The sequence below is a fragment of the Pelmatolapia mariae genome, linkage group LG14 (genome assembly GCF_036321145.2).
Source record: "Pelmatolapia mariae isolate MD_Pm_ZW linkage group LG14, Pm_UMD_F_2, whole genome shotgun sequence".
NCBI lineage: Eukaryota > Metazoa > Chordata > Actinopteri > Cichliformes > Cichlidae > Pelmatolapia > Pelmatolapia mariae.
In genome coordinates, this window is record NC_086239.1 from 14,837,698 (window position 1) to 14,860,896 (window position 23,199).

Genomic DNA, 23,199 nt, shown 5'->3' on the forward strand with positions numbered 1-23,199 from the left:
TTGCACTGGAAAAAGACTGGCACCTTTAGCTGAACAGGTACATGCTCTGAGTACTGTAACATGGAGCCCAACAGTGAGGAGTATTTAAATCAATAAACAACCTTTAAATATAAACCTGGTGTGAAGCAGAAAATGCTTAGCTCATCTGTATGGAAATTATTCCTCACATAGCTTACTCACCGCCCCGCACTGCCCTGACTCTGGTGTCTGCATTTGTGTTTGCATACCTTCATTTGCATGCACAATCATGTATGTGTGCTCTAACGCCGCGTGGAAGACGGACTGCATTTGCAGCTGTTTGTTAATTAGATCACATCAAAAACAGTCGTTTCATTATGTGTCTGACATTACATGCGTGAAAATCTATTATCAGTTATTTTACCTGATTAAAACTGTGTCCATAGCCTGGTTTGATGGATCTCGCTCCCATTCCTTCTAATGACCTTATTTAAATTTCAGTGTATATTTACATTTACAGCGTCAGTGAGCCTAATTCGCAAAGTGGCCTCAGTAGTTTTTTGGAAGGAGAGATTCAGATAACGATAACCGCAAATGCACTCGCTTGCCCCGCTTTAATAATCGTTGAGGTGCTGAAATGAAACCACTTGAAGATAATGGGGAGGTGAAGCGGCCATACGAGGGAGAGCTTTCACCTCATCCCAAAGCACTTGGCTCTTCTGATTAGTGCTTTATTGTGGCTTCATTAAATCGCTAAAATAACACAATGTTTTAAGTGCGTACCTCAAATAGAGGACTGGCCTTTAAAGTTGATTTACTGTTGAAGTTTGGACTTTTAATGAAATAAATTATAGTCATAAAATAAATTAGATGTGCTGCTCCAGTTACATTTTTTAACAGTTTCATGAGGAAGAGACAACTTTTAAATACTTAATACTAAATACAACTTTGAAATATTTATGTAATTAAAGGGCAGAAAAATAAGTTGGCAATATTAGTAAATGTCTCAGAGGACAATATTTTTGCACCTGCCAGAAGCTCTTTAAATAATAATCGAATTGAGACTTTACAGTTAGACAAGAACCCGAATTTCAGCACATGACACATTTACTGTTGCTTTGAATTAACAATTGAAGGAATAGTAAGGATTGAACAATGATTTTCTACAGGTGCTGCTTTTTGTTTCCTTGTATATTGTATATGATTACTGAAATTTTGCATATTGTTACAGTGATATGCATGGTACACAGCAGAAATGACAAAAACATTCTGGTTAGCTACTTGTTTGCTTCACATGAGAAAAAATAAAACTAGACTGAGCCATTCACAGTTATTGTGTCACAGCACCCACACAGACATCAATTCACTGACTGAGATGCACTAATGCCGCACAATACTAGTCATGAAAATGCAAGTTTCTATCATTCTTAAAGGAAGTGAGAGTGAACATGTCCTGTATTAGTGCAACAATCTGAGAACAATTTGGAGTACTCCTGCAAACTAAGCTGGCAACTCCAGTCTTCTAAAATAAGACCAGACCGTGATTGGGCTTCTCAAGTTATATTTCTTTTTAAACCTACAGCTGTTTTTCACACATGAGGACACATGAGGGGCAGATTTCATAGTTTACAGTATCTTGCCCAAGAGTACTGCAACTTACTGAATGAGTAAGCCAGGAGTCAAATCACTCACCTTCTGATTATTGGACGACCCTGTTCATTTAAATTGTTCTAGGTGATCCAAGGACGGTTTTGTATTGAAGCTTATGCATAAGTTCAGTAAGGAAGATTTGTAATCACTCATCCGCCCACGCTGTCATTGTCAATACTTCTACAGTAATCTAGTCCAATCATCTTCTTTCCCACCTTCACTGGGCCAATCAGCCGCCACTCTGCACCGTTTAAATCTGCACCCTCTGTCATTCTCCCTTTCAGGGTCTCATGGTAAATGCTACTAAATAAAGCCTTTTTCTACTCTACCTCAGCACTCAAAGCCCTTTCTACAACATGTATGTTTTTTCTATGTTTAAATGCTTTCAATCTAACATTCACAACCCGATGGGTGCAGCCTTGGGTTGAGTATCTTGTTCATGGATATTTGGAGCGAACCACCAGTCTGAAATTAGTAGGTGAGCTCCTCTACCTCCTACATCCACCCCGCTCTCACTCAGCACTCCGTCCAAGCCTTAGTCTTCATCTTCACCGCTATCAAGACCCAGGGGGGTCCTGTCCTAAATCCTATCACCACTGGGATTTCGTTCTGTCATGATGGGTCACCAGAGTTTAACTGCCAAACACGTTAACTATTATTACTCTATCTCAATAAATCATGTTCAATTCTTCTCCATATTGAACCTATTGTAGTTTTGAAAAACAAAATCTGCAAGTGAGCTAACAGTGTAGTAGGATGAGTGAAAATCAATATAATTATACACTGAACACAGGAGAGGGAAAGCAGTGTAAGAGTGAAGATGGGTGAATTTAAATACCTGGGTGCACAAGAGAGGTGAAGAAGAGAGTGCCGGCAGGGTGGAGTGGGTGGAGACGAGTGTCAGGGGTGATTTGTGACAGAAGGATAGGGTTACATGATGGTAGTGAGACCTGCTATGATGTGTGGTTTGGATACGGTGGCACTGACAAAAAGACAGGAGGCCGAGTTGGAGGCGGGAGAGCTGAAGATATTCAGATTTTCACTGGGAGTGAGCAGGACGGACAAGATTAGAGATGAAGTTAGAGAGGCAAGGCTAAGATTGTGTGGACATGTGCAGAGAATGGATGGTAGATATGCTGGAAAAAAGGATTCTGAAGATGGAGCTGCCAGGATGGAGCAGATGTGGAGGGTTGATGTGACAGAGGAGGATGTTGGGGACAGGGTGAGGCTGCTGTGGCGACTTCTAAAGGGAGGAGCCAAAAGAAGAAGAAGATACGCTAAAAACAGGAGACTGCAGTCACCAGAGATGTGCTGCATTGCTGCAGTGAAGCCACTCTAAAACAGTAAACTTGTAAAGTTGTGTATCTGCCTTCATAAAGCTAATTGTGTGATACTTTCACACATTGTTGAGAACTGTGAGTCTCTTGCTGCAGCGGTTACCAGCTGTTGGTGAAACAGTGATAAATGCTACAGCAAAGTTGTCAGGATCCGTGCACGTGTGCGTGCACTTTTTGTCCCCTGTTCTCTTACCTCTCCTCTCTTAATGGGTCTTGAGGGAGTGCAATGTATTACCTTTTCTTATCACACTGTACCCATGAACACACATCAGCATTACACACACACACAGAGTCTGGAAAAGGTTCAAGCTCCACTCCTCTGTATTACAATCTGGGGAGACACACCGAGAACAGATGAGAAAAGTGCTGATCCAAGGAAGTGATTCTAAACTTTGCCTACGCCACTGTATCAGCTTAGTGCTGCTGAGTGGAGATATATGGCTGGGCAGTGAAAAAGTTCTGTCTGTGCAATGAATGAATTTACCGCAGTTCCATCCGCGTGATAGTTTTACGAGTGTGTTTAGACAGAACAGCTTGTTTGATGTGGCTCGTTTAAGCTTTTCCACGCTATTACGAACTAGACGCAGCAAGCTAAGTGTTTTTCTTCACAGCACCTGAGCCAAAGAGGAAAAAGAACTACACTAAATTTTCTAAACCATGTATTGAGCTGCAGCTTCTCCCTGTCAAACACACATAGATACACAGCAGGCAGCAGTGGAGACAGAACCCAGATGAAGTTGCCAAAAAACTACTCTTATTAATATAATTGCAGTCAAAGCAGTACGAAGCCAGTAAGAATATTATATCACTCAACCTGTTGAAAAATACAATATTTTTTAACCGTTCCTACCCATATTTGATTGTTTTACATGACCACTGAGGTAATATGAGTTACAAATATGATCAAATGTGTCTGTATGCAGGTACTCTGATTGCCAAATGGTGTCAAATTATGCTAAGTCTTGGTGCCATCTCTTTAGCACCATTATCTGCTTGCAGTGAATTCACTCCAGCAGCAGAACGAGGAGAACGAGGGCGATGACTGATGATAGGCTCTGTGTTTAATTTTATTTCTACGGATCTGCTTTATCATGGAAAGCATGAGGCGCAAGCTGCATATACGTGAAGCTAGAGGTGAAAGGAGCAGAAGCTCTTTTCTCAGGAGGTGGGTTGCAAAACAGCTTGCAGGTGCGCAGAAACTCTGTATGAAATTTGCCATCTGGATGTGTCGAAGGGTGTCAGCTGAGCTATCGGCTGAAAAAGTTTCCAAGATAACGCTGCAGCTGTAAACCTGACTGTTCTGTTTGTGTGTGAGATATTTGTGTAATACATGTATATAGTTAAAGAGAAATCTTCTTCTTACTTAATTGTATTTTTAGAGACAATAACAGACATTATATACTCACTTAGTGGTGGTACAAGTATTTTTTCCGCACAAAAAGTGTGACCTTCTAAAGTCTATAACCCAAGTAATACTAGCAATGTCACGAAAGCAGATAAAACTGATTATAAAGTAAGAGCAAGCCGAAAGAAATCAAAGTGAAAAGATGGAAGATGAGAGCGTGAGCGATATGAGGAGAAAAGGATTTGCTTCTCTGCTGAAGGAGCCAGGTTACTTTTCTCTTTTTTTTCATTGACCCCTCTTGAGCCGTGGTTTTGAAAGGTCTCTGAAATCCTCAGTAGGCGACACTCCAACTGATTCCACCTCTGCATGAGCACTGCAGCACCCCTTAAAGCAACATTTCACTTTAGTCAGGCCCTTTTTCCTCTCTTATGGCAAACAGTATTTCTGGTAACATCACTGGGAACAAGGGACTGTTACTTACATTGATCTACAATCATCAGCTGTGCACAGTTTTTTTTTTCCTTTCACCTTGTAATGAAGAAAAGCAAAGAGAGGACAGAAGCATTGTGTTTTACAAATATGACACAATGCACAGATAATTTAATAATCAGACCTGCTGTGCTTAAAATTGATCAAGTGCAAATGAAGTGACTGGAGACAATCACTGGTCCTCAATCAGCTGAAAAGAGTGTAGAGGTTGATGCTTTTGCTATCCAAAGGTAAAGGGACAGCAGATCTATGGCTCCCCCTAGTGTTAAAACTTGAAACCAACACTTAAATAACAGGACTCCTCTACACCGTCTTTATGCCTTTCTTTTGATCTCTTTACCAGAGTCCCAAGTGTCTCATTTCGGATCTTCTTTCTCTAACCCACACCTCCTCACTCACACACCCACATCTAACTGTTAAACATGCTCCTTTCCCTCTCCAGGGGCTCATCTCACACCCACGCCATTACCCCTCCTGCGCACTGCACCATCGGTACAAATTAGGCATTTAACTGCTGCTCTTATCTCAAAGACTCATCTTAAAATAGTGGTTGAAGAGAAAGTGGTTCAGCTTCACATCCCAGCCTTGCTAGAAACACACACATACAGTGGCTTGCAAAAGTATTCGGCCCCCTTGAGCTTTTCCACATTTTGTCACATTACAGCCACAAACATGAATCAATTTTATTGGAATTCCACGTGAAAGACTAATACAAAGTGGTGTACACGTGAGAAGTGGAACGAAAATCATACATGATTCCAAACATTTTTTACAAATAAATAACTGAAAAGTGGGGTGTGCGTAATTATTCAGCCCCCTGAGTCAATACTTTGTAGAACCACCTTTTGCTGCAATTACAGCTGCCAGTCTTTTAGGATATGTCTCTACCAGCTTTGCACATCTAGAGACTGAAATCCTTGCCCATTCTTCTTTGCAAAACAGCTCCACAACTGCCCTGTGACGGCCTCTGAGGTTGTCTAAGAGAATATTGGGAGCAACAACACCATGAAGTCCAAAGAACACACCAGACAGGTCAGGGATAAAGTTATTGAGAAATTTAAAGCGGGCTTAGGCTACAAAAAGATTTCCCAAGCCTTGAACATCCCACGGAGCACTGTTCAAGCGATCATTCAGAAATGGAAGGAGTATGGCACAACTGTAAACCTACCAAGACAAGGCCATCCACCTAAACTCACAGGCCGAACAAGGAGAGCGCTGATCAGAAATGCAGCCAAGAGGCCCATGGTGACTCTGGACGAGCTGCAGAGATCTACAGCTCAGGTGGGGGAATCTGTCCATAGGACAACTATTAGTTGTGCACTGCACAAAGTTGGCCTTTATGGAAGAGTGGCAAGAAGAAAGCCATTGTTAACAGAAAACCATAAGAAGTCCCGTTTGCAGTTCGCCACAAGCCATGTGGGGGACACAGCAAACATGTGGAAGAAGGTGCTCTGGTCAGATGAGACCAAAATGGAACTTTTTGGCCAAAATGCAAAATGCTATGTGTGGCGGAAAACTAACACTGCACATCACTCTGAACACACCATCCCCACTGTCAAATATGGTGGTAGCAGCATCATGGTCTGGGGGTGCTTCTCTTCAGCAGGGACAGGGAAGCTGGTCAGAGTTGATGGGAAGATGGATGGAGCCAAATACAGGGCAATCTTGGAAGAAAACCTCTTGGAGTCTGCAAAAGACTTGAGACTGGGGCGGAGGTTCACCTTCCAGCAGGACAACGACCCTAAACATAAAGCCAGGACAACAATGGAATGGTTTAAAACAAAACATATCCATGTGTTAGAATGGCCCAGTCAAAGTCCAGATCTAAATCCAATCGAGAATCTGTGGCAAGATCTGAAAACTGCTGTTCACGAACGCTGTCCATCTAATCTGACTGAGCTGGAGCTGTTTTGCAAAGAAGAATGGGAAAGGATTTCAGTCTCTGGATGTGCAACGCTGGTAGAGACATACCCTAAAAGACTGGCAGCTGTAATTGCAGCAAAAGGTGGTTCTACAAAGTATTGACTCAGGGGGCTGAATAATTATGCACACCCCACTTTGCAGTTATTTATTTGTAAAAAATGTTTGGAATCATGTATGATTTTCGTTCCACTTCTCACGTGTACACCACTTTGTATTGGTCTTTCACGTGGAATTCCAATAAAACTGATTCATGTTTGTGGCTGTAATGTGACAAAATGTGGAAAAGTTCAAGGGGGCCGAATACTTTTGCAAGCCACTGTATATATACACACACACCCATCAGCGACCTCCAGTGGGATTTTTAAAACTGAATTACACAGATGTGTGCTCGTAACTCAAAGATTATCTTTAGAACTTGTGATACTTTGGCTGTGGTCGGATTTGCCAAAGGCTACAGACTTACCTTGAAGATCGGCTAATAATTTTAAAGGGAAAGGATGAGCGTGCGTCCAAGAGACACAAAGTTAAACTTGGCAGGTTTCCCTTCCTTTGACGTAAAGCAGTGTGGGAGAGTAAGATGAAGCTCCACTGTGGCTTTATCCTCCAGTGACCTTAGTGAGACCCAAGGAGAGCTCTCCCTCCTAAATGACGCCTAACTCCCCTCATCAATAATGGACAAATATCAAGGAGCAAGACAGTCGTGCTTTTCTAATGTTCAAAGCCCGTAGCAAGGAGAAGAAAAAGTTCAAATTACTACACTGCAGTGAAAACATCATGACTTTTTCTTTTTAACATACCAGTGCTCAGATCTGCAAGTCTGTGTTTGTCTTTCATGGATTTAATACCAAGTTGCAAATTCCTTTTAAAGCCAAGAGAGTTTCAAAGAAAGGTCAGTCAAGCATACTGATCCATGATGAGGGTTTGGCCCGATCTGACAGAGTTAGGTCCTGTCTGCCACTCTCCCAAACAGCAAGTCAATAGGACAAACTCATGTCCTATTGGTTTCCGCAGTCGGCTAGTGCTGACACAAGTGGAACATCAGAGGGTGTGCGTGTGTGTTTGTGTGTGTGGCTGAGACACAGCACGAGGTAAAGAGGAGCCAGAAAAAACTCATAGCTGCACGTGTTCAGAGTCCAGCTGATTTTTCAAGCTGTGGAGTCAATTATTGATGAGAGTCGTGTTAAGAACACACTTTAGCTCACTCAACTGACTAATGAAGCGGAGATGTGTGTGAAAGTGTTGCCCCCACTATTGGACCCGTATTGATTAATCATGAATCGGTGTAACAGAGTAACAGTAGAACTGATTCTGTGCTGGGTGTAAGTTAAGGGTTATGTCTTTGTTTAAGCATTTGATAGAACAGGATAAGCCAAAGGGAATTAATAAGTCACTTTAAAAATAGCAAGTGTGTCTAAGTGAGAACAAGAAGACTGCAAAAAAGCTTCAAGCAATTCTTCCTGAGTAATAATCTTTATTCCTCTTCCTTTAGTTTGTATCTGCTACGCCTAACACTTTAATCTGTGTTTAAGTAAAAGGGCTTTTACAATAAAAACCTATTTAACCATCTACCAAATCACTCTTCATGAGCAAAATGTAACTTGTCTGAACATCTGCACAGGTGATTTCACTCATACTGTGTGATTACAACTCTTCTTGTAACTGTGCGAGCGTGCTTGATTGAGGGCACTCTCCATTTCCTTCTAATTATTCTGCACCTGTCAGAGCAGAAAAACCTACTAACTTTATCATTTATTTAAGGACAGCATCAAAATTCATTACTCTCAGGCTCAATCTAAGCAGATGTGCAATCAGCCAGAGCTAAAACACCTGTGTGAGTGGGCAGGGGCCATTTGTGTGAGTACACGTAAATCAAGACTGGAGCAAATATGGCTTTACAGAAGGGTTTATTTTTAGTAATAATAACTTGATTCGTATAGCACTTTTTGAAACACACAGCTACAAGGTGCGTCACAGTTTGAATGAAAACCGGTAAAAATAAGCGTACATATACATGCAACCACAGAAGCAAACAGATTTTCATCCATTCCTGCATACACACTCCTACACACATATATTAGAAGAACAAAAAATATGTTGATCTGCTGGGATGTTGCAACAAAACCATTTCTAAATTTTACAGAGAATGATCTAAAAGAGTAAAAATATCCATTCTCTGGATGGAAATGCCTTGTTCACGTCAGAGGTCAGAGGAGAATGTTGAGACTGCTTCAAGCTGATAGGAAGGCAACAATAATTGGAAATAACCACTCATTACAACCAGGGAATGCAGAAGAGCATCTCTGAGTGTACAACATGTCGAAGCTTGAAGCAGGTTACAACAGCAGAAGACCACACCAGGTGTCCCTCCAGTCAGGAAATAAGAACAGGAAATTGAGGCTACAGTTCACACAGGCTCACCGAAACTGAACAATAGATTGGAAAAATGTTACCTGGCCTGATAAATCTCAATTTCTGCTACAAAATTCAGATGGTATGGTCAGAATTTGAGCATAAACAACATGAAAGCATGGATCCATCTTGGCTTGCATCAACAGTTCAGGCTTCAGTTTTCTTGGGACAATTTGAGCCCCTTAGTAACAACTGAGCATTGACCACAGCCTTACCTGAGTATTGTTGCTGAGCACGTCCATCCCTTTGTAACCACAGTCTACCTTCTATCTTCTTATGGCTGCTTCCAGTAAGATAACATACCATGGCACAAAGTTCAAAGCATCTCAAACTGGTTTTTCCAACATGACAGTGAGTTCACTGTACTCAAATGGCCTCCACGGTCACCAGATCTCAATCCAACAGAGCACCTTTGGAATGTGGTAGATGTGGAGATCTGTGTGATACCGTCATGTCAGCAGGGACCAACATTTCTGAGGAATGAGTTCAGCACCTTGTTGAATCTATGCCGTGAAGAATTAAAGCATTTCTGAAGGTAAAGAGTGCCCAACCTAATACTAGTAAGGTATACCTAATGAGTGTATATACCTGTAGACAAGCACTTGGTTACAGTCAAGTGATCCAGTCCTTTACGAGTGTTGGCTTTGCAGAGGCTGGTTTTCATTATTGCTTTGTGCTGTTGGCTTTGTGTTCATACTTAAACTCTAAAAAGAAAGATTGCACGTCAGACTTCATTAGCATAACCTAACGTTTAATAAGAATCATGAAACAATGCGTTTCAGATCATTTTACAAAGTAATGTAATGAAAGTAATGTAACAAGTATTGTAACGAATTAACTAACAAATTGCATTACTTTTAAGAAAGGTAACGAGAACTGTGCAATACATTGCTTTTCTTGAGTAACGATCCCAGCACTGGTAGTAACAAATGGTTAGATTTTAAAACTAATCAAATAATTTCACAAAGCTTCTCCTAGAAATCTCAGCTTTAGTCCTGCAATGAAAGCTTTAACAAAGACTAACAGTTATCAGTTTTTGCAGTCAGCAGGAGCGTTACTTTGTTTAATTTCTTTCCTGGAGTGTGACGTCTTGAGGATCCAGTTCACCTATACATGTCAAAGCCTATAATATAGCTTTGTATGCTATAATAGTTATATTATATATATATATATATATAATAGGCAATAATACTAAGATTACTAAAGCTGTGAGATAATTGTAAAAAATAAATAAAGTACTGCATCCTTCCTGTTGCCATATTAAACTGGCAGAGTGAAGTGGTATGACACTCATAATAAGACTACCTCGAATTTGTACTTGAATAAAGTGCTTGAATAAAACTATACTGCAGCTTTAGCATGTAACCTAACTGAACACGATGTACAATAAAATCCCTGATTAAACAGACCGCCCTATCTTGTAATTACAGTACAAAATGAGGCGCTCTCTTTCTCCAAGTCCAAAGTAATTTATTACATGACTGGTTCTAAGCCAAAGGTGTCACAGGATCTTGGCTGGTGTAATACCAAGTGTGTAAAGCTCTTCACAGTTTAACACACCTTCTACATTCATAATAGAAAAGACTCTAAAGCTAAAACTAATGCAGGCACCTTAGATTCTTCTTCATTTTTTTTTATTTAGTTGTGCAGAAATGTAGACTGTGATGCACAAATTGTAGACTTGTATGGTATTTATAAAGTTAGATAAATGACTGCACGCACGCACACACGCACGCACGCCACTTCTGTGACCGGCTGACCAATTAACTATTTAAAGAGGACACCAGCTCTTCTGTTAAATATTCACTTGTTTTCCAAGATGAATAAAGGATGAGCAATTGACGCATTTATCTGAGTGTTTGTGTGTCTGACTGTGGCGTATCTGTTTCTGTGAGTGTGTGTATTTACTCGCTCCGTAACTCACTGGTTAGGAGCGCAACTGTGCGTCTTGGTTACAAACTACAGCTTCCCATCTCTGACAAACGCGCACGCACACTGTTGCACACACAGAAACAAATACATACACAACACAAAGTGAGGAAGAACAGATTAGGCTCTAAACTTCGTGACACACCGCAGAGGCTATAAATAATATAATATTATCAATGTGCTTGCTTAAAGATCATTTTTAAAGCATTTGTATTTTTTTAACATCGTCCATTTCCGCCCACCCAATACTTTGCTCTTCCTTCTCTTTGTGTCTGTGAGTAATAAATGGAGTGCAGTGCCTGAACAGTTTCTCCTTACATAGGCAAAAGCTTGAGCATAAACACTGTGGGGGAACAGAAGGGCTCCGGTCCACAGAGCAGAGGCTTGTGACTGGTTTTAGTCAATAAATTGTCACTGCTGCTCTTTGGGTAGTTAAACACAGCTGTTATATTTTATTATTTAACATTTATTTATATTTCTCATTCTTTGAAGTGATGTGGAGTACAGAAACAGTTTCTAAGTTGGGTTTGCAGCTTAGGGCTCAAATCTCTTATTCCCGATTTAAAGTGGACACGAAACACTACGTGTATTGGGGCTGATTTACACCATGCAGCACTACTCTGCAAAATTGTCAACTGGTGTAAAGCTGGATTCAAGAAATAAGTCTTTAGAGGTTTTTGGTTGTCTGTCCCTGTGTGTTAGCCCTGTGACAGACTGGCGACCTGTCCAGGGTGTACCCCGCCTCTCGCCCTATGACAGCTGAGATAGGCTCCAGCGCCCCCCGCGACCCTGAAAAGGATAAGCGGAAGCGAATGGATGGATGGATGGATGGATGGATGGATGGATGGAGGTTTTTGGAGAATGTGTAGCGCCACCTTGTGAGAGCACAGAAAGTGACGTCACCGGGTTGGTTGGTTGTTGCTATTAGACTTACATTAGTTGGTAGATGTACGTAAGATGCAATCAGCACCATCTGTGTGAAATATTGAAGTGTAATTTAAGTTATCTCAGGGTTCAGTCTCTCTTTTCCCAAACACACGCAACCAGATTACAGGATAACAGCTGAAGCATGATCAGGAATACTGACGTCCATCCAGCACGTCCATAGAGAAAATAGACTGATGTGTGACCAAAAACAACAGGAGCCTCCGAGGAAGACATGCCACAATTATAAAACCTAATTTCATGCTTTGGTTTAGAAATTCCAAGCCCAAATGTAGATAAAGGAAATCTGTGGAGATTTTTTCCTCCAGATGCATCCTGATAGATGTCAGATTCTTACCAGTCATCCTTTGGTAAGAAACTTAGTTACTTAAAACTCATTGGCACTGAAATCGCTTTCTGTACTCGCACACTCTAAAAACAAACTTTAAATCCAGCTTCACAGACAGTTTGTTAGAGCAGGGATTACAGTTGTAAATTAGCCCTATTACATGTATAACCCTTTTCTACGATTACCTACTTGGCTCAACTCGACTCGGTTTTTAGGGTCTTCCATTAGGTGGTAGTACCTGGTACCAGGTACCAGCCGGGTTCCCAAGGAAACCAAGTTGATCCGAAAACATGACGTCAACAGACCGCATGTCACCAATTAGTCTGTCAGTGATGTCACGAGTCATTAAGGGGACTCCTTCACAGAAATCAAAACTGCCATTTTTGAAACCCGGCAACGAGGGAAACACCCATAAAAAACAAAACAAATCCGTGGTCCCTGAGTCAGACAAAAAGCCATAGACCAGGGGTGTCAAACTCACTGACACCCCTGACAGGCCATACATGGCAGGCCACATACAGCCCACTTTGATCTTAAGTGGTCCAGACCAGTGAAACTCCCCTTCCTGTCAGTGTAAAGAAGTCCTATATTTAACTGTTTTTCTACAAAGTAAAAGCTGCTGTGACGAAGATAGAAATCTGTCAGCATGACTCTTTGAACTTAAATGATAAGAAATAAATGTGTAAAATGACAGAAAAAGTTCTGGTGACTCTTTGCCCAGACAGTCCTTTTTTTTGTGTTGAGGTGAGCAGCAGATCAAACAAATTAAAAATCATAAATGGCTTCAAGCGCACACACTGAGCCGTGGCTCTGTGGTACATCCAGACATTTCTGTATCTCTGCCATTCAAAGACACTTTTTTAATAGTTTGTTTTATGTAATATTGAATATTGATTTACTACTAATAGAGGCTAATACATGAGGTTCAAGGCCTGGACAGTTGTTTGCCTCTCTGAAGTTTGCATGTTATCTCTGTGCCTGCATGGGCTTCCTCCACCAACCCAAAGACATGCTTGTTGGGTTAACTGGTTATTCTAAATGGACCATAGATGTAAAGTATATAATGTGCTGTATGGTTAAAATGTGATTTCTAGTTAAAAGCAGTAAGACTAGTACATTACACAGTACTGGAGTTCCTTTTTGATTTGACAAACCAGTAGCAGAACCTGAGGAATCTGTTATCAAAGAGTTGCAGGTGGTGGTGCTCTATAGTGTAATTCCAGCTAATAATCTGTTATTTTTATACATTTTAATACATGAAAAATGTCACCAGGTGCAAGGGAGGGATCATTACTGCAATTAGAAGCAACTATAATTGTAATGAACTGCAAACTTTTACTTTTATGTATCTTCTGTAAGCTCATACCACCTTAAGACCCTTCTACTATAGCACAAGTTTACATGCCCATGGTGTCTTTCCATTACATACCAATTACTCTAACACTGGCAATCAGGATGAGCAGTTCACGGGTTCACAGGGAAAAAAAAGTGGTGCTGGCCAATCATGAAACATAAAAAAGTGCAGCGGAGACAAAACCATAAAATTGGAAAATTATGGGGATGTTGAACACATAACACAGACTGAAAGCAACAACGACTGCTGTGTGAGTGTGTGAGAGAAGAAAAGCACTGTGCAGGAGTTCAGTATTAAAAGTCCTGTATGAATGCGGGCGAGCTTTGAGCACTTTGGTCAGCAGGATTGGAGGAAGATTTATTTCTATCCATAAAGTTTAGTCTATTTGAAGGCTGGAAAAGAAGCTGGCAAAAATGCCAACTGTGTAAGTTAACAGAGTTATTAACGTCACGAAGACACGGGAGAATCTGGTGGATTATATCGAGTATTTCATTAGATAAAAGTTTAAAAGGCAGTCTTGGTTTCATTGTTTCAGCTACAACCTCAGTGGTCTTTATTGGTCTGAGAGCAAGTAAAGAGTTCATATAAAAACGTCTTTCATACTTCCAGTTTCTCCTGAAAACGCAAGAAAATGTCAACGCTTGGGAGGAAGAGTAGATTAGAGCTAAGGACACATTTCTCATTTGATATCAAGAAAAATAAGATGCTTTTTTAAGTGTGTGGAGCAACTCTGACCAATAAAAACACAACAAACGTTTTACACTTTATATTGTAATCAACTTCAGACTGAGTCTAGTATAATCTTATGAAAGAATTTAATGCATAAATTATGACTAAAGCAAAATGAAATTTTAGTCATAAGACTATCAGACTGCCAGAATTAACACTGATTTTACTGACTGGTGAGTATCCGCTACTTCATACCTGCTGATGTGAACTACCTTTGCAGTACAGAAAACCCAGAGTTAAACCAATAGTTATCCAAATAAGCTGAAATCTTACTTCATGGTACAGACCTCGGAATACATTCCTAACACTATAAATCTAGAGAAGTCATTTCTAGTATCAGTGTTTTACAACGTGGAGAATTTGCTGCTCCTGATTTAATTTCACATTCTGAAAACAGCAAAGGCTGAGTAGAAATGGCTGATGCACACAGACTATGAATTATGCACAGAACAAAATCAGCAAAGGCTGCAGGGACAGAGAAGGAAGTGAGTGACAGGGGAGGAGAGAAGCAACTGCAGGGACAATGTAACTCTGTCACCTTCACACCACAGTCGATCAGCAGGCAGAGCTCATTTAATCAGATGGACTGACAAACATCCAGACTGTCTGAAAACACACGCAAACACACACACACACTGGCAGTTCAGTTTCTATCACTTCAAGGGAATTTTCATTGTCTTACAATCATTTTCTAGAAACTTAGCCTTGTCTTAACCTTGAAACAAGTTTCTGTACAATCATTACAGGGTCTTTTTGTCTCCATCCCCTTTTTAGGTCCCCATGATGTGACTGTGAAAACATGAGCAATACAAGTACACACACACGCATACTCACAAACACACATTAGTACACCCAAGAGCACATGGCATATGCTTCATAATGTGACCTTCTGCCCCCTGGAGGTTTGAATTCCCCTTCACTGTTGTGCCCTTACCCAGCATTCCCCTGCTGTATCCAATAATATCATGGCCTTTAGATTAATCTTTTTCCCCACTTGGCTGATTGAATTGATGTCTGTTTTAATTCAGCGTGAGTAATCAAACATCGGCGGAGTGCATTTACGTGCGTAATAACTTTGGAATCTAGGTTAAAAGGGGATGTACTTGATTCATGCTTTTTGTTTGTCACTCTGGAGGCTGATTGAAGACAAAACGTAGCTTTCAGCTTGATATTTATTCATTGTAGTGGAGTGTTCAGGACTAACACGCACTGGGTTGATGTCAAAATCCATTTCCGAGGCTACATTCTGGTACAGAGCGATCACCGTTTCTCTAAAATGCTACTTACAGTGTCACAGTGCATCAGTATCTCCTCGACTAGTGTTAACATTAGCTCAGAGAAAATGTTAATGCATATGTTCTTAAATGAACATTATGTTGTCACCATAACCTACATAGTCAGGGCCCATATTAACGATATAATGAACATGCACACACACTGAGGTAATTTGCTGTCTAACAAACACTCACTGATGCTCTTGCACAACTGAAAGGACTCACCCACGCCCCACAAACAGACACACACACTCATGAATAATAAACTAAAGGGCATGTGAGGGCACTCTGTGGAGCTCATATCTACATGGAATTTGCCTCTTCTTCCTCTTTCCATATGCGCACTTTGGATCATTTGAAAGAATGCCTGTGTGTCTGTGTGTTCCTGGTTTAAACCCACCATACACCTTGCTAATATCAGGTTGGACCTTTTTGCTTGCAGAACTGAATCAATTCTTCATTGCACTGATTCAATAAAGAGCTGGAAATAGTCCTCTGAGATTTTGGTCCATGCCGGCATGATAGCATCACACAGTCGCTGCAGATTTCTTGGCTGTACATCCATGATGTGAATTTCTTGTTCCACCACATCCCAAAGGTGCTCTGTTGAATTGAGATTTGCCTGTGGAGGATATTTTGGTACAGTGAACTCATTGTGATGTTCAAGAAATCAGTTGGAGATGATTTAGGCCCACAACACAATCCAATCTTCTGCTGTCCAGTTTTGTTGAGCTTGTGTGAACTGTAGCCTCAGTTTCCTGTTCGTTGCTTCAGGGGTGGAAGAAGCTGTGGTCTTCTGCTGCTGGAGCCCATCTGCGTCATGACTGAGGGATGCTACTTTTGGATACCTCGGTTGTAATGAGTGGTTTTTTGAGTTACTGTTGACTTCCTATTAGCTTGATGCACTCTGCATTCTCCTCTGACCTAAGACATTAACCAGGCACTTTCACCCAGAGAACTGCTGCTCTCATGATATGGATCCAGTCCATCCATCCATAGAATCATCCATTAGCATCATCACAATAATGCTGATCCACGATCAACACTGCAGTTGACCAGTCACATTGTTGTGATGTCATAGCTTTCCAAAGTAGGGGCGGGGAAGACAAAAAAATGCCTTTTTTTATATAAAAAAGAGGAAGCTGCTGTACCGAATGAGAGCCCTCACAGGCACAAGGACGCCCTCTTGCTATGAGACAGATCTTTCAGATAATTGTGTGGATGCCTCAAGGCATCCACACTATTGTTTTCCTGTTTCTCTTTATTCTTTATCTTTATTCTTCTAGTTGCTCCGTTCTTTGCCGATTAACTACTCCCTCAGTTTTCAGCCGATTTTCACCGTTCAAACTTTAAAAAATTCTGCTCTTTTTGCTAATGTGTGCTATGACTTTTGGTGCTCATAACTTCTATACTTTTTGAGATATTGAATTTTTTATGCAATATTTTTGCCCATTGAAATGAATAGAACACATTATCAATGTTGTCACTTATTTCTGCTTGCCGGGCTGAGCTGTGTTTTAGCTCAGTGAGATGAGCAGCCGTTCTCAGACTGGGAGGCCCGGGTTCAAATCCCGCTTGTGGCAACATTTTTTTCAGTTAACAGTTAAACTTTTTTAACTCAATTTCAGCTTTTTCACCCCTTTTCAGCAAAATATTCAGTTTTTCACCACTTTTCAGCACAAATCCCAGCTTTTTCAACTATTTTCAGCAAAAACATATTTTCAGCAGAATTCTGAAAAGAGTTCTGAACAACTCTTTTCAGCAGAAATTCTCCTGATTGAACTCTTTTCAGCAGAGTTTGCACCTCTTTTCAGCCCAAATTCTGCTTATTCACCTGTTCTGCAAAATTTTCAGCCTTTTCACCTCTTATCAGCACAAATCTCAGCTGTTTTCAGAAAATACACTTTTGAGCAGTAATTCTGCTGATTCATCTCTTTTCAGCGCAACTTTCTGCTTCTTTACCTCTTTTCAGCAGAAATTCTGCTGATTCACCTCTTTTCTGCAAAATTTTCAGCCTTTTCTCCTCTTATCAGCACAATTCTCAGCAGCTTCTTCTCATTTCAGCAGAAATGTCCGTCTCTCCACCTTTTCTATTTGAGAATGAGTTTGGGTCAGTGAGATGAGTAGCTGCCTTTAGCCCAGGAGGGCCAGGTTCGAATCATGCTCAGGGCAAAGTTTTTTTTTCACCACCATACAACTTTTTGCAACTTTTCATCTTTTTCAGCTTTTCAGCAGGCAGCTTCAGCGTTAAGGCATCCACACAGCATTTTCGCAGGAAATGCAAATTTTTCTAGTTCTCTGTTAACCCTAAAGATGATTATTTAAGAAAATTCCTGTAGATCAGCCTGTCTGGCACCAACAACCACACCAAGCTCAAAATCACCTTTCTTCCCCATTCTGAGGCTCAACTTGAACTTCAGCAGGTCATTTTGACTACGTCTGGATGCCTAAATGCTTCAAGTTGCATATGCTGCCATGTGATTAAACTGATGTGCCTAATAAAGCGATAAGTGTACAGTTCGGTTGCGCCAGCTTTGGATCTTCCATACATAAAAGCCACTATACTTTATGTAACTATTTTACAAACTCGAGTCATAAAATATAATATTTAGACACAGCACCAAAAAAGCTGGCCTTGAAATTGCTTTTAAGTGTTTAAACTTGTGGTCACAATTTTCCAGCCTCTTATAAAATATTAAAGCATCATAAGAACAGATTCATTGTTTTAAGGGAACACGAGCCAAAAAGGTTAGAAAATGCTCTTTATGTTTTGTCAAGTCACAACTCCCCTCAGCTCACCCCCACAGAGCTGGCAGGACTTTAAAGGGAAAACACATTTAAAGGTCACAAAGGGCACTTGACTGAATTGCATCTCTTCCTTTGGGGTGTTCATATGCTAATAAAAGCATTTTTATGAATATCTTGTGTGTAACCCGTTTTTGGGAGGTTGAAGTCATGACTGGTTTGGTTTGTTTTATTTTTTTCTTCACACAAAAAGACCCCCCACAAAAAAATTGCCTTTATTAGAAAGCACAGTTGTAGATAGTGGACAGAGAGCAGACGTAGCAAAGGGCCTCAGGTCAGACTCAAACCCAGGACCACCACCTTTGATCACCTGCTCACCCCATAAGCTAAACTGACGCCCGGTTTTATCTCTTTTATGGTTAAAACTAAGTTCAAAGGTTTCAATGTTTTGCATGCTAATGCAGGGAAATATTTTCTACTTAACAAAATTTCAAATTTCTTATTTGTGTGTGTCTGAGTGAACGGACTGCTCAACTTGACCACCGACAAGCACGCTGACCTGGAAAAGGTCGTGGGCAGCCAGCTGTTCTATTAGGTTACCATGGCAACAGCCACAAACTTTTAAACACACACACACAGGCCCTCGAACACACATATGCCAATATGTCCCCAGGCAAATGCTAATAGCGAATGGCCATATGAGCTCCTTTAGCCAGGTTGATCCAACAGAGATACAGACTCCCATCACACTCCTCTCTACACCCCCTTTCTCCATTGGTGGGCACAGAGGGGTGATGGAAAAGTCACGCTCTGAGCTGCCAGATCTTCTAAACCAACACAACAACGGAATAAGTTTAGTCCGTGTTATTATTACACTGACTGTAATACAGTGAAATATGTTGGCAGGATTTTGCAAAGAAACACTGATGAGGAAGCCCCAGGGAACGAATGACAGAAATATAGTTCATGGAAATGCTAAGCCAGCAGTGTCTCCAAATATAAAACACACATGGACACTAATTTTTTAAAACCACACTATGCAGTCTTATTGATTTACTTTGTTGAATAAGAATATTTTATTTCCTCTGACTCCCAAGTTGGTTTTTTATTCCGTTTTGTCAGTGTGGACTTTCAGTTCACACTGGATGTTTTTTTTAAGTTTCTAATTGAAAAAGAAACATTTTTAAACATTTAAACAATTAAAAAGATTCATATTCAGGTACAAATTAAGATTAATGAGCTCTAACAAGCTGAGGTAAACAACAGAGAAGGCTTTACTCAAGCTCATCCCCCTCTCTCGTCCTCTCCGGAGACGACCAGGCGATTCAGGCAAAGAAGCTACGTGTTACTTTTTTTTTGCCTGGGGGCTGAGCAGCGATCCACAATGTCCCGATCACACTCGCTCAAACCACTCACCAACACGGCGCTTAGTCACAGATGACGAACTTGGAGAAAAACAACAAGCACATGACAGCAGTTTCTACCAGCGCACAAGGAGCATGAACCGGATTACCTTCACAACAAAAAATCATTTAACAGGAGCTACTTGAATGATGACGCTCATTTTCTACCTGCTGTGTGCACACTCTGATACATTGATATGCACTCGTATCAAATCCAAGGGGTGCTGACAACTCTTAAAGCACTGTAAAGCATTTGTGATCATGAATTTTGTACATATTTAAAGAAAACACTCATAGATCTTGGATTCACATAATTAAAAAGGGAATAAAAGAACCTAAGCACGTGTGCACTACAAACATATGTGCTTGGGGTGATGCTTGTTGACATGTGACTTTTTCAACCATTTTTTTCTGCCACAGTTAGTCCTGTATGTGCCGGCTAGCTCAATACAGCATGCAGCTGATACTATAGCTTATTATACTTAGTATTACTTACTTGAAGAATGCATCCATCAGAAACAGAGAGGACTCAGATTAAAATGATTTATAAAGCACTCAGAGCTAATGATCAATTAGCTTGGGACTTTCAAAAGAGATCAATAGTTCCCATTATGCAGTAGGCATTACAAAGCAAGCATGACCTTAGAATCATGTAAACACAGAGCATGTGGGGGCAAAGCTTGAAAAACTGTTTGATTTTTATCCACGCTTCTCTTCAGATGTCACAGATGTTAGAATCAACCAAACACTAACTATAAAAAACTCTCTTCAACCCCCTCAGCCATTACTAACTCTTTAAAGAGAAATGATAAGTCTGTCAACATGACCGAACATGACTTCCTCTCATAGAGACACACAGGTAAGGTTACCTGTAGGCCATGCCTGTCTGACTCTTCACCGTGTCGTGCAGCGACAGCGAGTGGAAGTTGAGGAACTCCTCCAGCTGCTTGAGCTCCACCACACCGTTGGGTTTGTTTGCCGTCCACAGCATCAGAGGAAGGTAGGGTCGCGTTCCCGTCCCCATAGAGGTCTTTCCGACAAGCCTCCCCTGTCCCAGGCCTTGAGCCTGGACCCCACCCTGGCCTCCACCCTGAATCCTGGACCCCTTCTGTTTCGGGTTGGGGATCTCCGGGCACGTTGCCTTGTACAAGTACATCTTCCAGCTTTCTTCTTCACTTTATCCTCCCCTTCAATCACTCCTTTTTGCTGTTCGCATGTCCCACAATCATGTGCGCTCAGATTAATCCAGGTAGGCCCCTCACCCACGCACAGCTACACGGAGCAGAGGAGCGTGTGTGTGAGAGCATCTGATTAAATCTTAGTGTGAAGTATTCCTCCAAAATAAAGCTGCACAAGTCCTCCTCTTATTAAAAACAAAAACAAAACATCCAGCCCTGAAAGGAGCCTTTTTTTCAAACTGAAATCTGGAGTCCAGTCTGTCTGCAGGCTGCTCGTCCACACTGGGAAAACAGGTTACTTCCTTACATGTACTTCTCCATGCACCAGGCCATATATGTTGTCTGCACATATACACACATGAAGACAGATTAACAGAGGGCCAAACACACAGTCCCTCTCCTCTCACACACACACACGTAACACACACCCACACACTGATGCTGTCACTTTGCCCCCTGCTCAGCCAGTCTACATTATAAGCTCAGTTTGGTTTTGCTCCCTATTAAATAGCATGGGAATCTGGGACATTTTTTTCTCCCTCCCTCCCTCTCACTCTCTCACTCTCTGTTTCTCTCTCACTCTCTCCTTCCTTTTACCCCTTTTTCCTCTCCACCCCCCACCCCCTTATCCTCTCTCCCACCCTGCCTTTCCTCATCATCCCTCTTTTGTCTCCCAGTATTCCCTCCGTCACAAGCCCTTTCACTTACTCCTGATTTTCTCTCTCGTCTCTCTTCCAGCATTCACGTCTCCTGCCATTTGCTTTTTGTCAGCCCGTCTCTCACACTCGTTGCACTTTTAAAGCAGTCACTTTTTTCACTTTCAACAACCTTTAAATTCATTCTTTTTCATCTTTTTGCCTCTCTTTTCCTACCCTGCCCTCTCTTTCTGCTCCTTCTTATTCTAAACAATGTGTACTCTGCAGTTCTGCCCGTAACAAACACGTAATATAAACACGCAGATGCACATACTCGAGCAGACGCTTGCACACGGCCGACGGCGTGTTATTCAGTCGTTCACAGTGGAAGGGCGGCGTTTTCATAATTAGGTAAACCAAAAAAATAAAGTGGAAAAGCCTCTGTTTTCTCGTCTTTCCTTCTTCTTGACTGCACAAACACACACACACACAGTATATAATCTCTCCCCTCTAGCCTTCTCATGGGAGCGTTCAATGACATCATGTCTGGTCCTCCAGTGAATTGTGGGAATCATGAGGAATGCCACTCTTCCATATCAGGAAATTTGAGTTAAGATACACACTGTCACTCTTTCCAAAAGTAGACACATACACAGATGATGGAATTTCAGTCTTCCATCATCTGTGTATGTGTCAGTATAGAGCAAATACTGCCTGACTGCTCCTCATTGCATCTTGCAGACATCCAGTGGCAACAGCCAAAAGCTATATGCAGGAATTGTAGAATCTACGTGATAAAAGAATTTGTTTGAACGTGGGATATTTCGTTTTGGGGGTTTTTGTTTGTTTGTTTTTGGGGTTTGGGGGTAATAACCTCAAGGATTACTCTTCAGTACCTGCAGGACGTGAAATTATGGCTATTAATGCAAAAATGACACATGGAGGTTGGTAAAGAGGCAGCTGTGCTTGTTGTCCAGCAGGGTGGGTGGAAAACCTGATCATGCCTGGCAGCTGGAAGTCATCTGAGCTTATGCAACGCCTGAGTGTGTTTACAGTGTATTTATGGACCTGGAATATTCACATCCAGACTATGCATTGCACACACCTTCGATGCACATACATTCGAACAACAGATGCTCTCTGTCATATTAAAAGCTCCAATTAATTTCACTCTTTTTCTCTCTGTCTCACTTGGATTTTTTTTCTGTTCTGTTTTATATTTTAACATTTTTATCTTGGCCTCTGGTGTTCACAACAGTCATATTCTCCTTTGAGGAGCTCAACATTTAGGCAGGTGAGTCACTGATGAAGAAAAGAAAAATAAAACAGAGGGTGAATGACGGAAGAAAAGCAAAAGAGGCACCAGGACGGAGAGGCTGGGAGAGGACAGTTTGGGGGCATGTATGAGCAGCAAAATTAGGCATAAACAACCTTTTTGTCCCAGTCCTTGTTGTGACACAGTTCGAGTTCCTCCTCCCTCATTTATTCTCTTTTAACTCTTTAGTTTAAACGCTTCGACTCTCATTTTAAAACCAGCTCATTGTTCCCTGAGATTAATTAGTCGTCTC

The 23,199-nt window shown here is 41.2% G+C and overlaps 1 protein-coding gene across 1 annotated transcript in view; it reads right to left on the minus strand.

Moving 5' to 3' along the window:
* The window catches only part of kcnab1a (potassium voltage-gated channel subfamily A regulatory beta subunit 1a), a 113,038-nt gene extending 91,562 nt beyond the window's left edge, over nucleotides 1-21,476 (minus strand). The window contains exon 1 of the mRNA XM_063492828.1: nucleotides 20,688-21,476. Within this exon, the coding sequence (XP_063348898.1) occupies nucleotides 20,688-20,974 (287 nt within the window). The 5' untranslated portion in view covers nucleotides 20,975-21,476. The remainder of the gene's footprint in view (nucleotides 1-20,687) is intronic.
* Nucleotides 21,477-23,199: the final 1,723 nt, after the last annotated feature.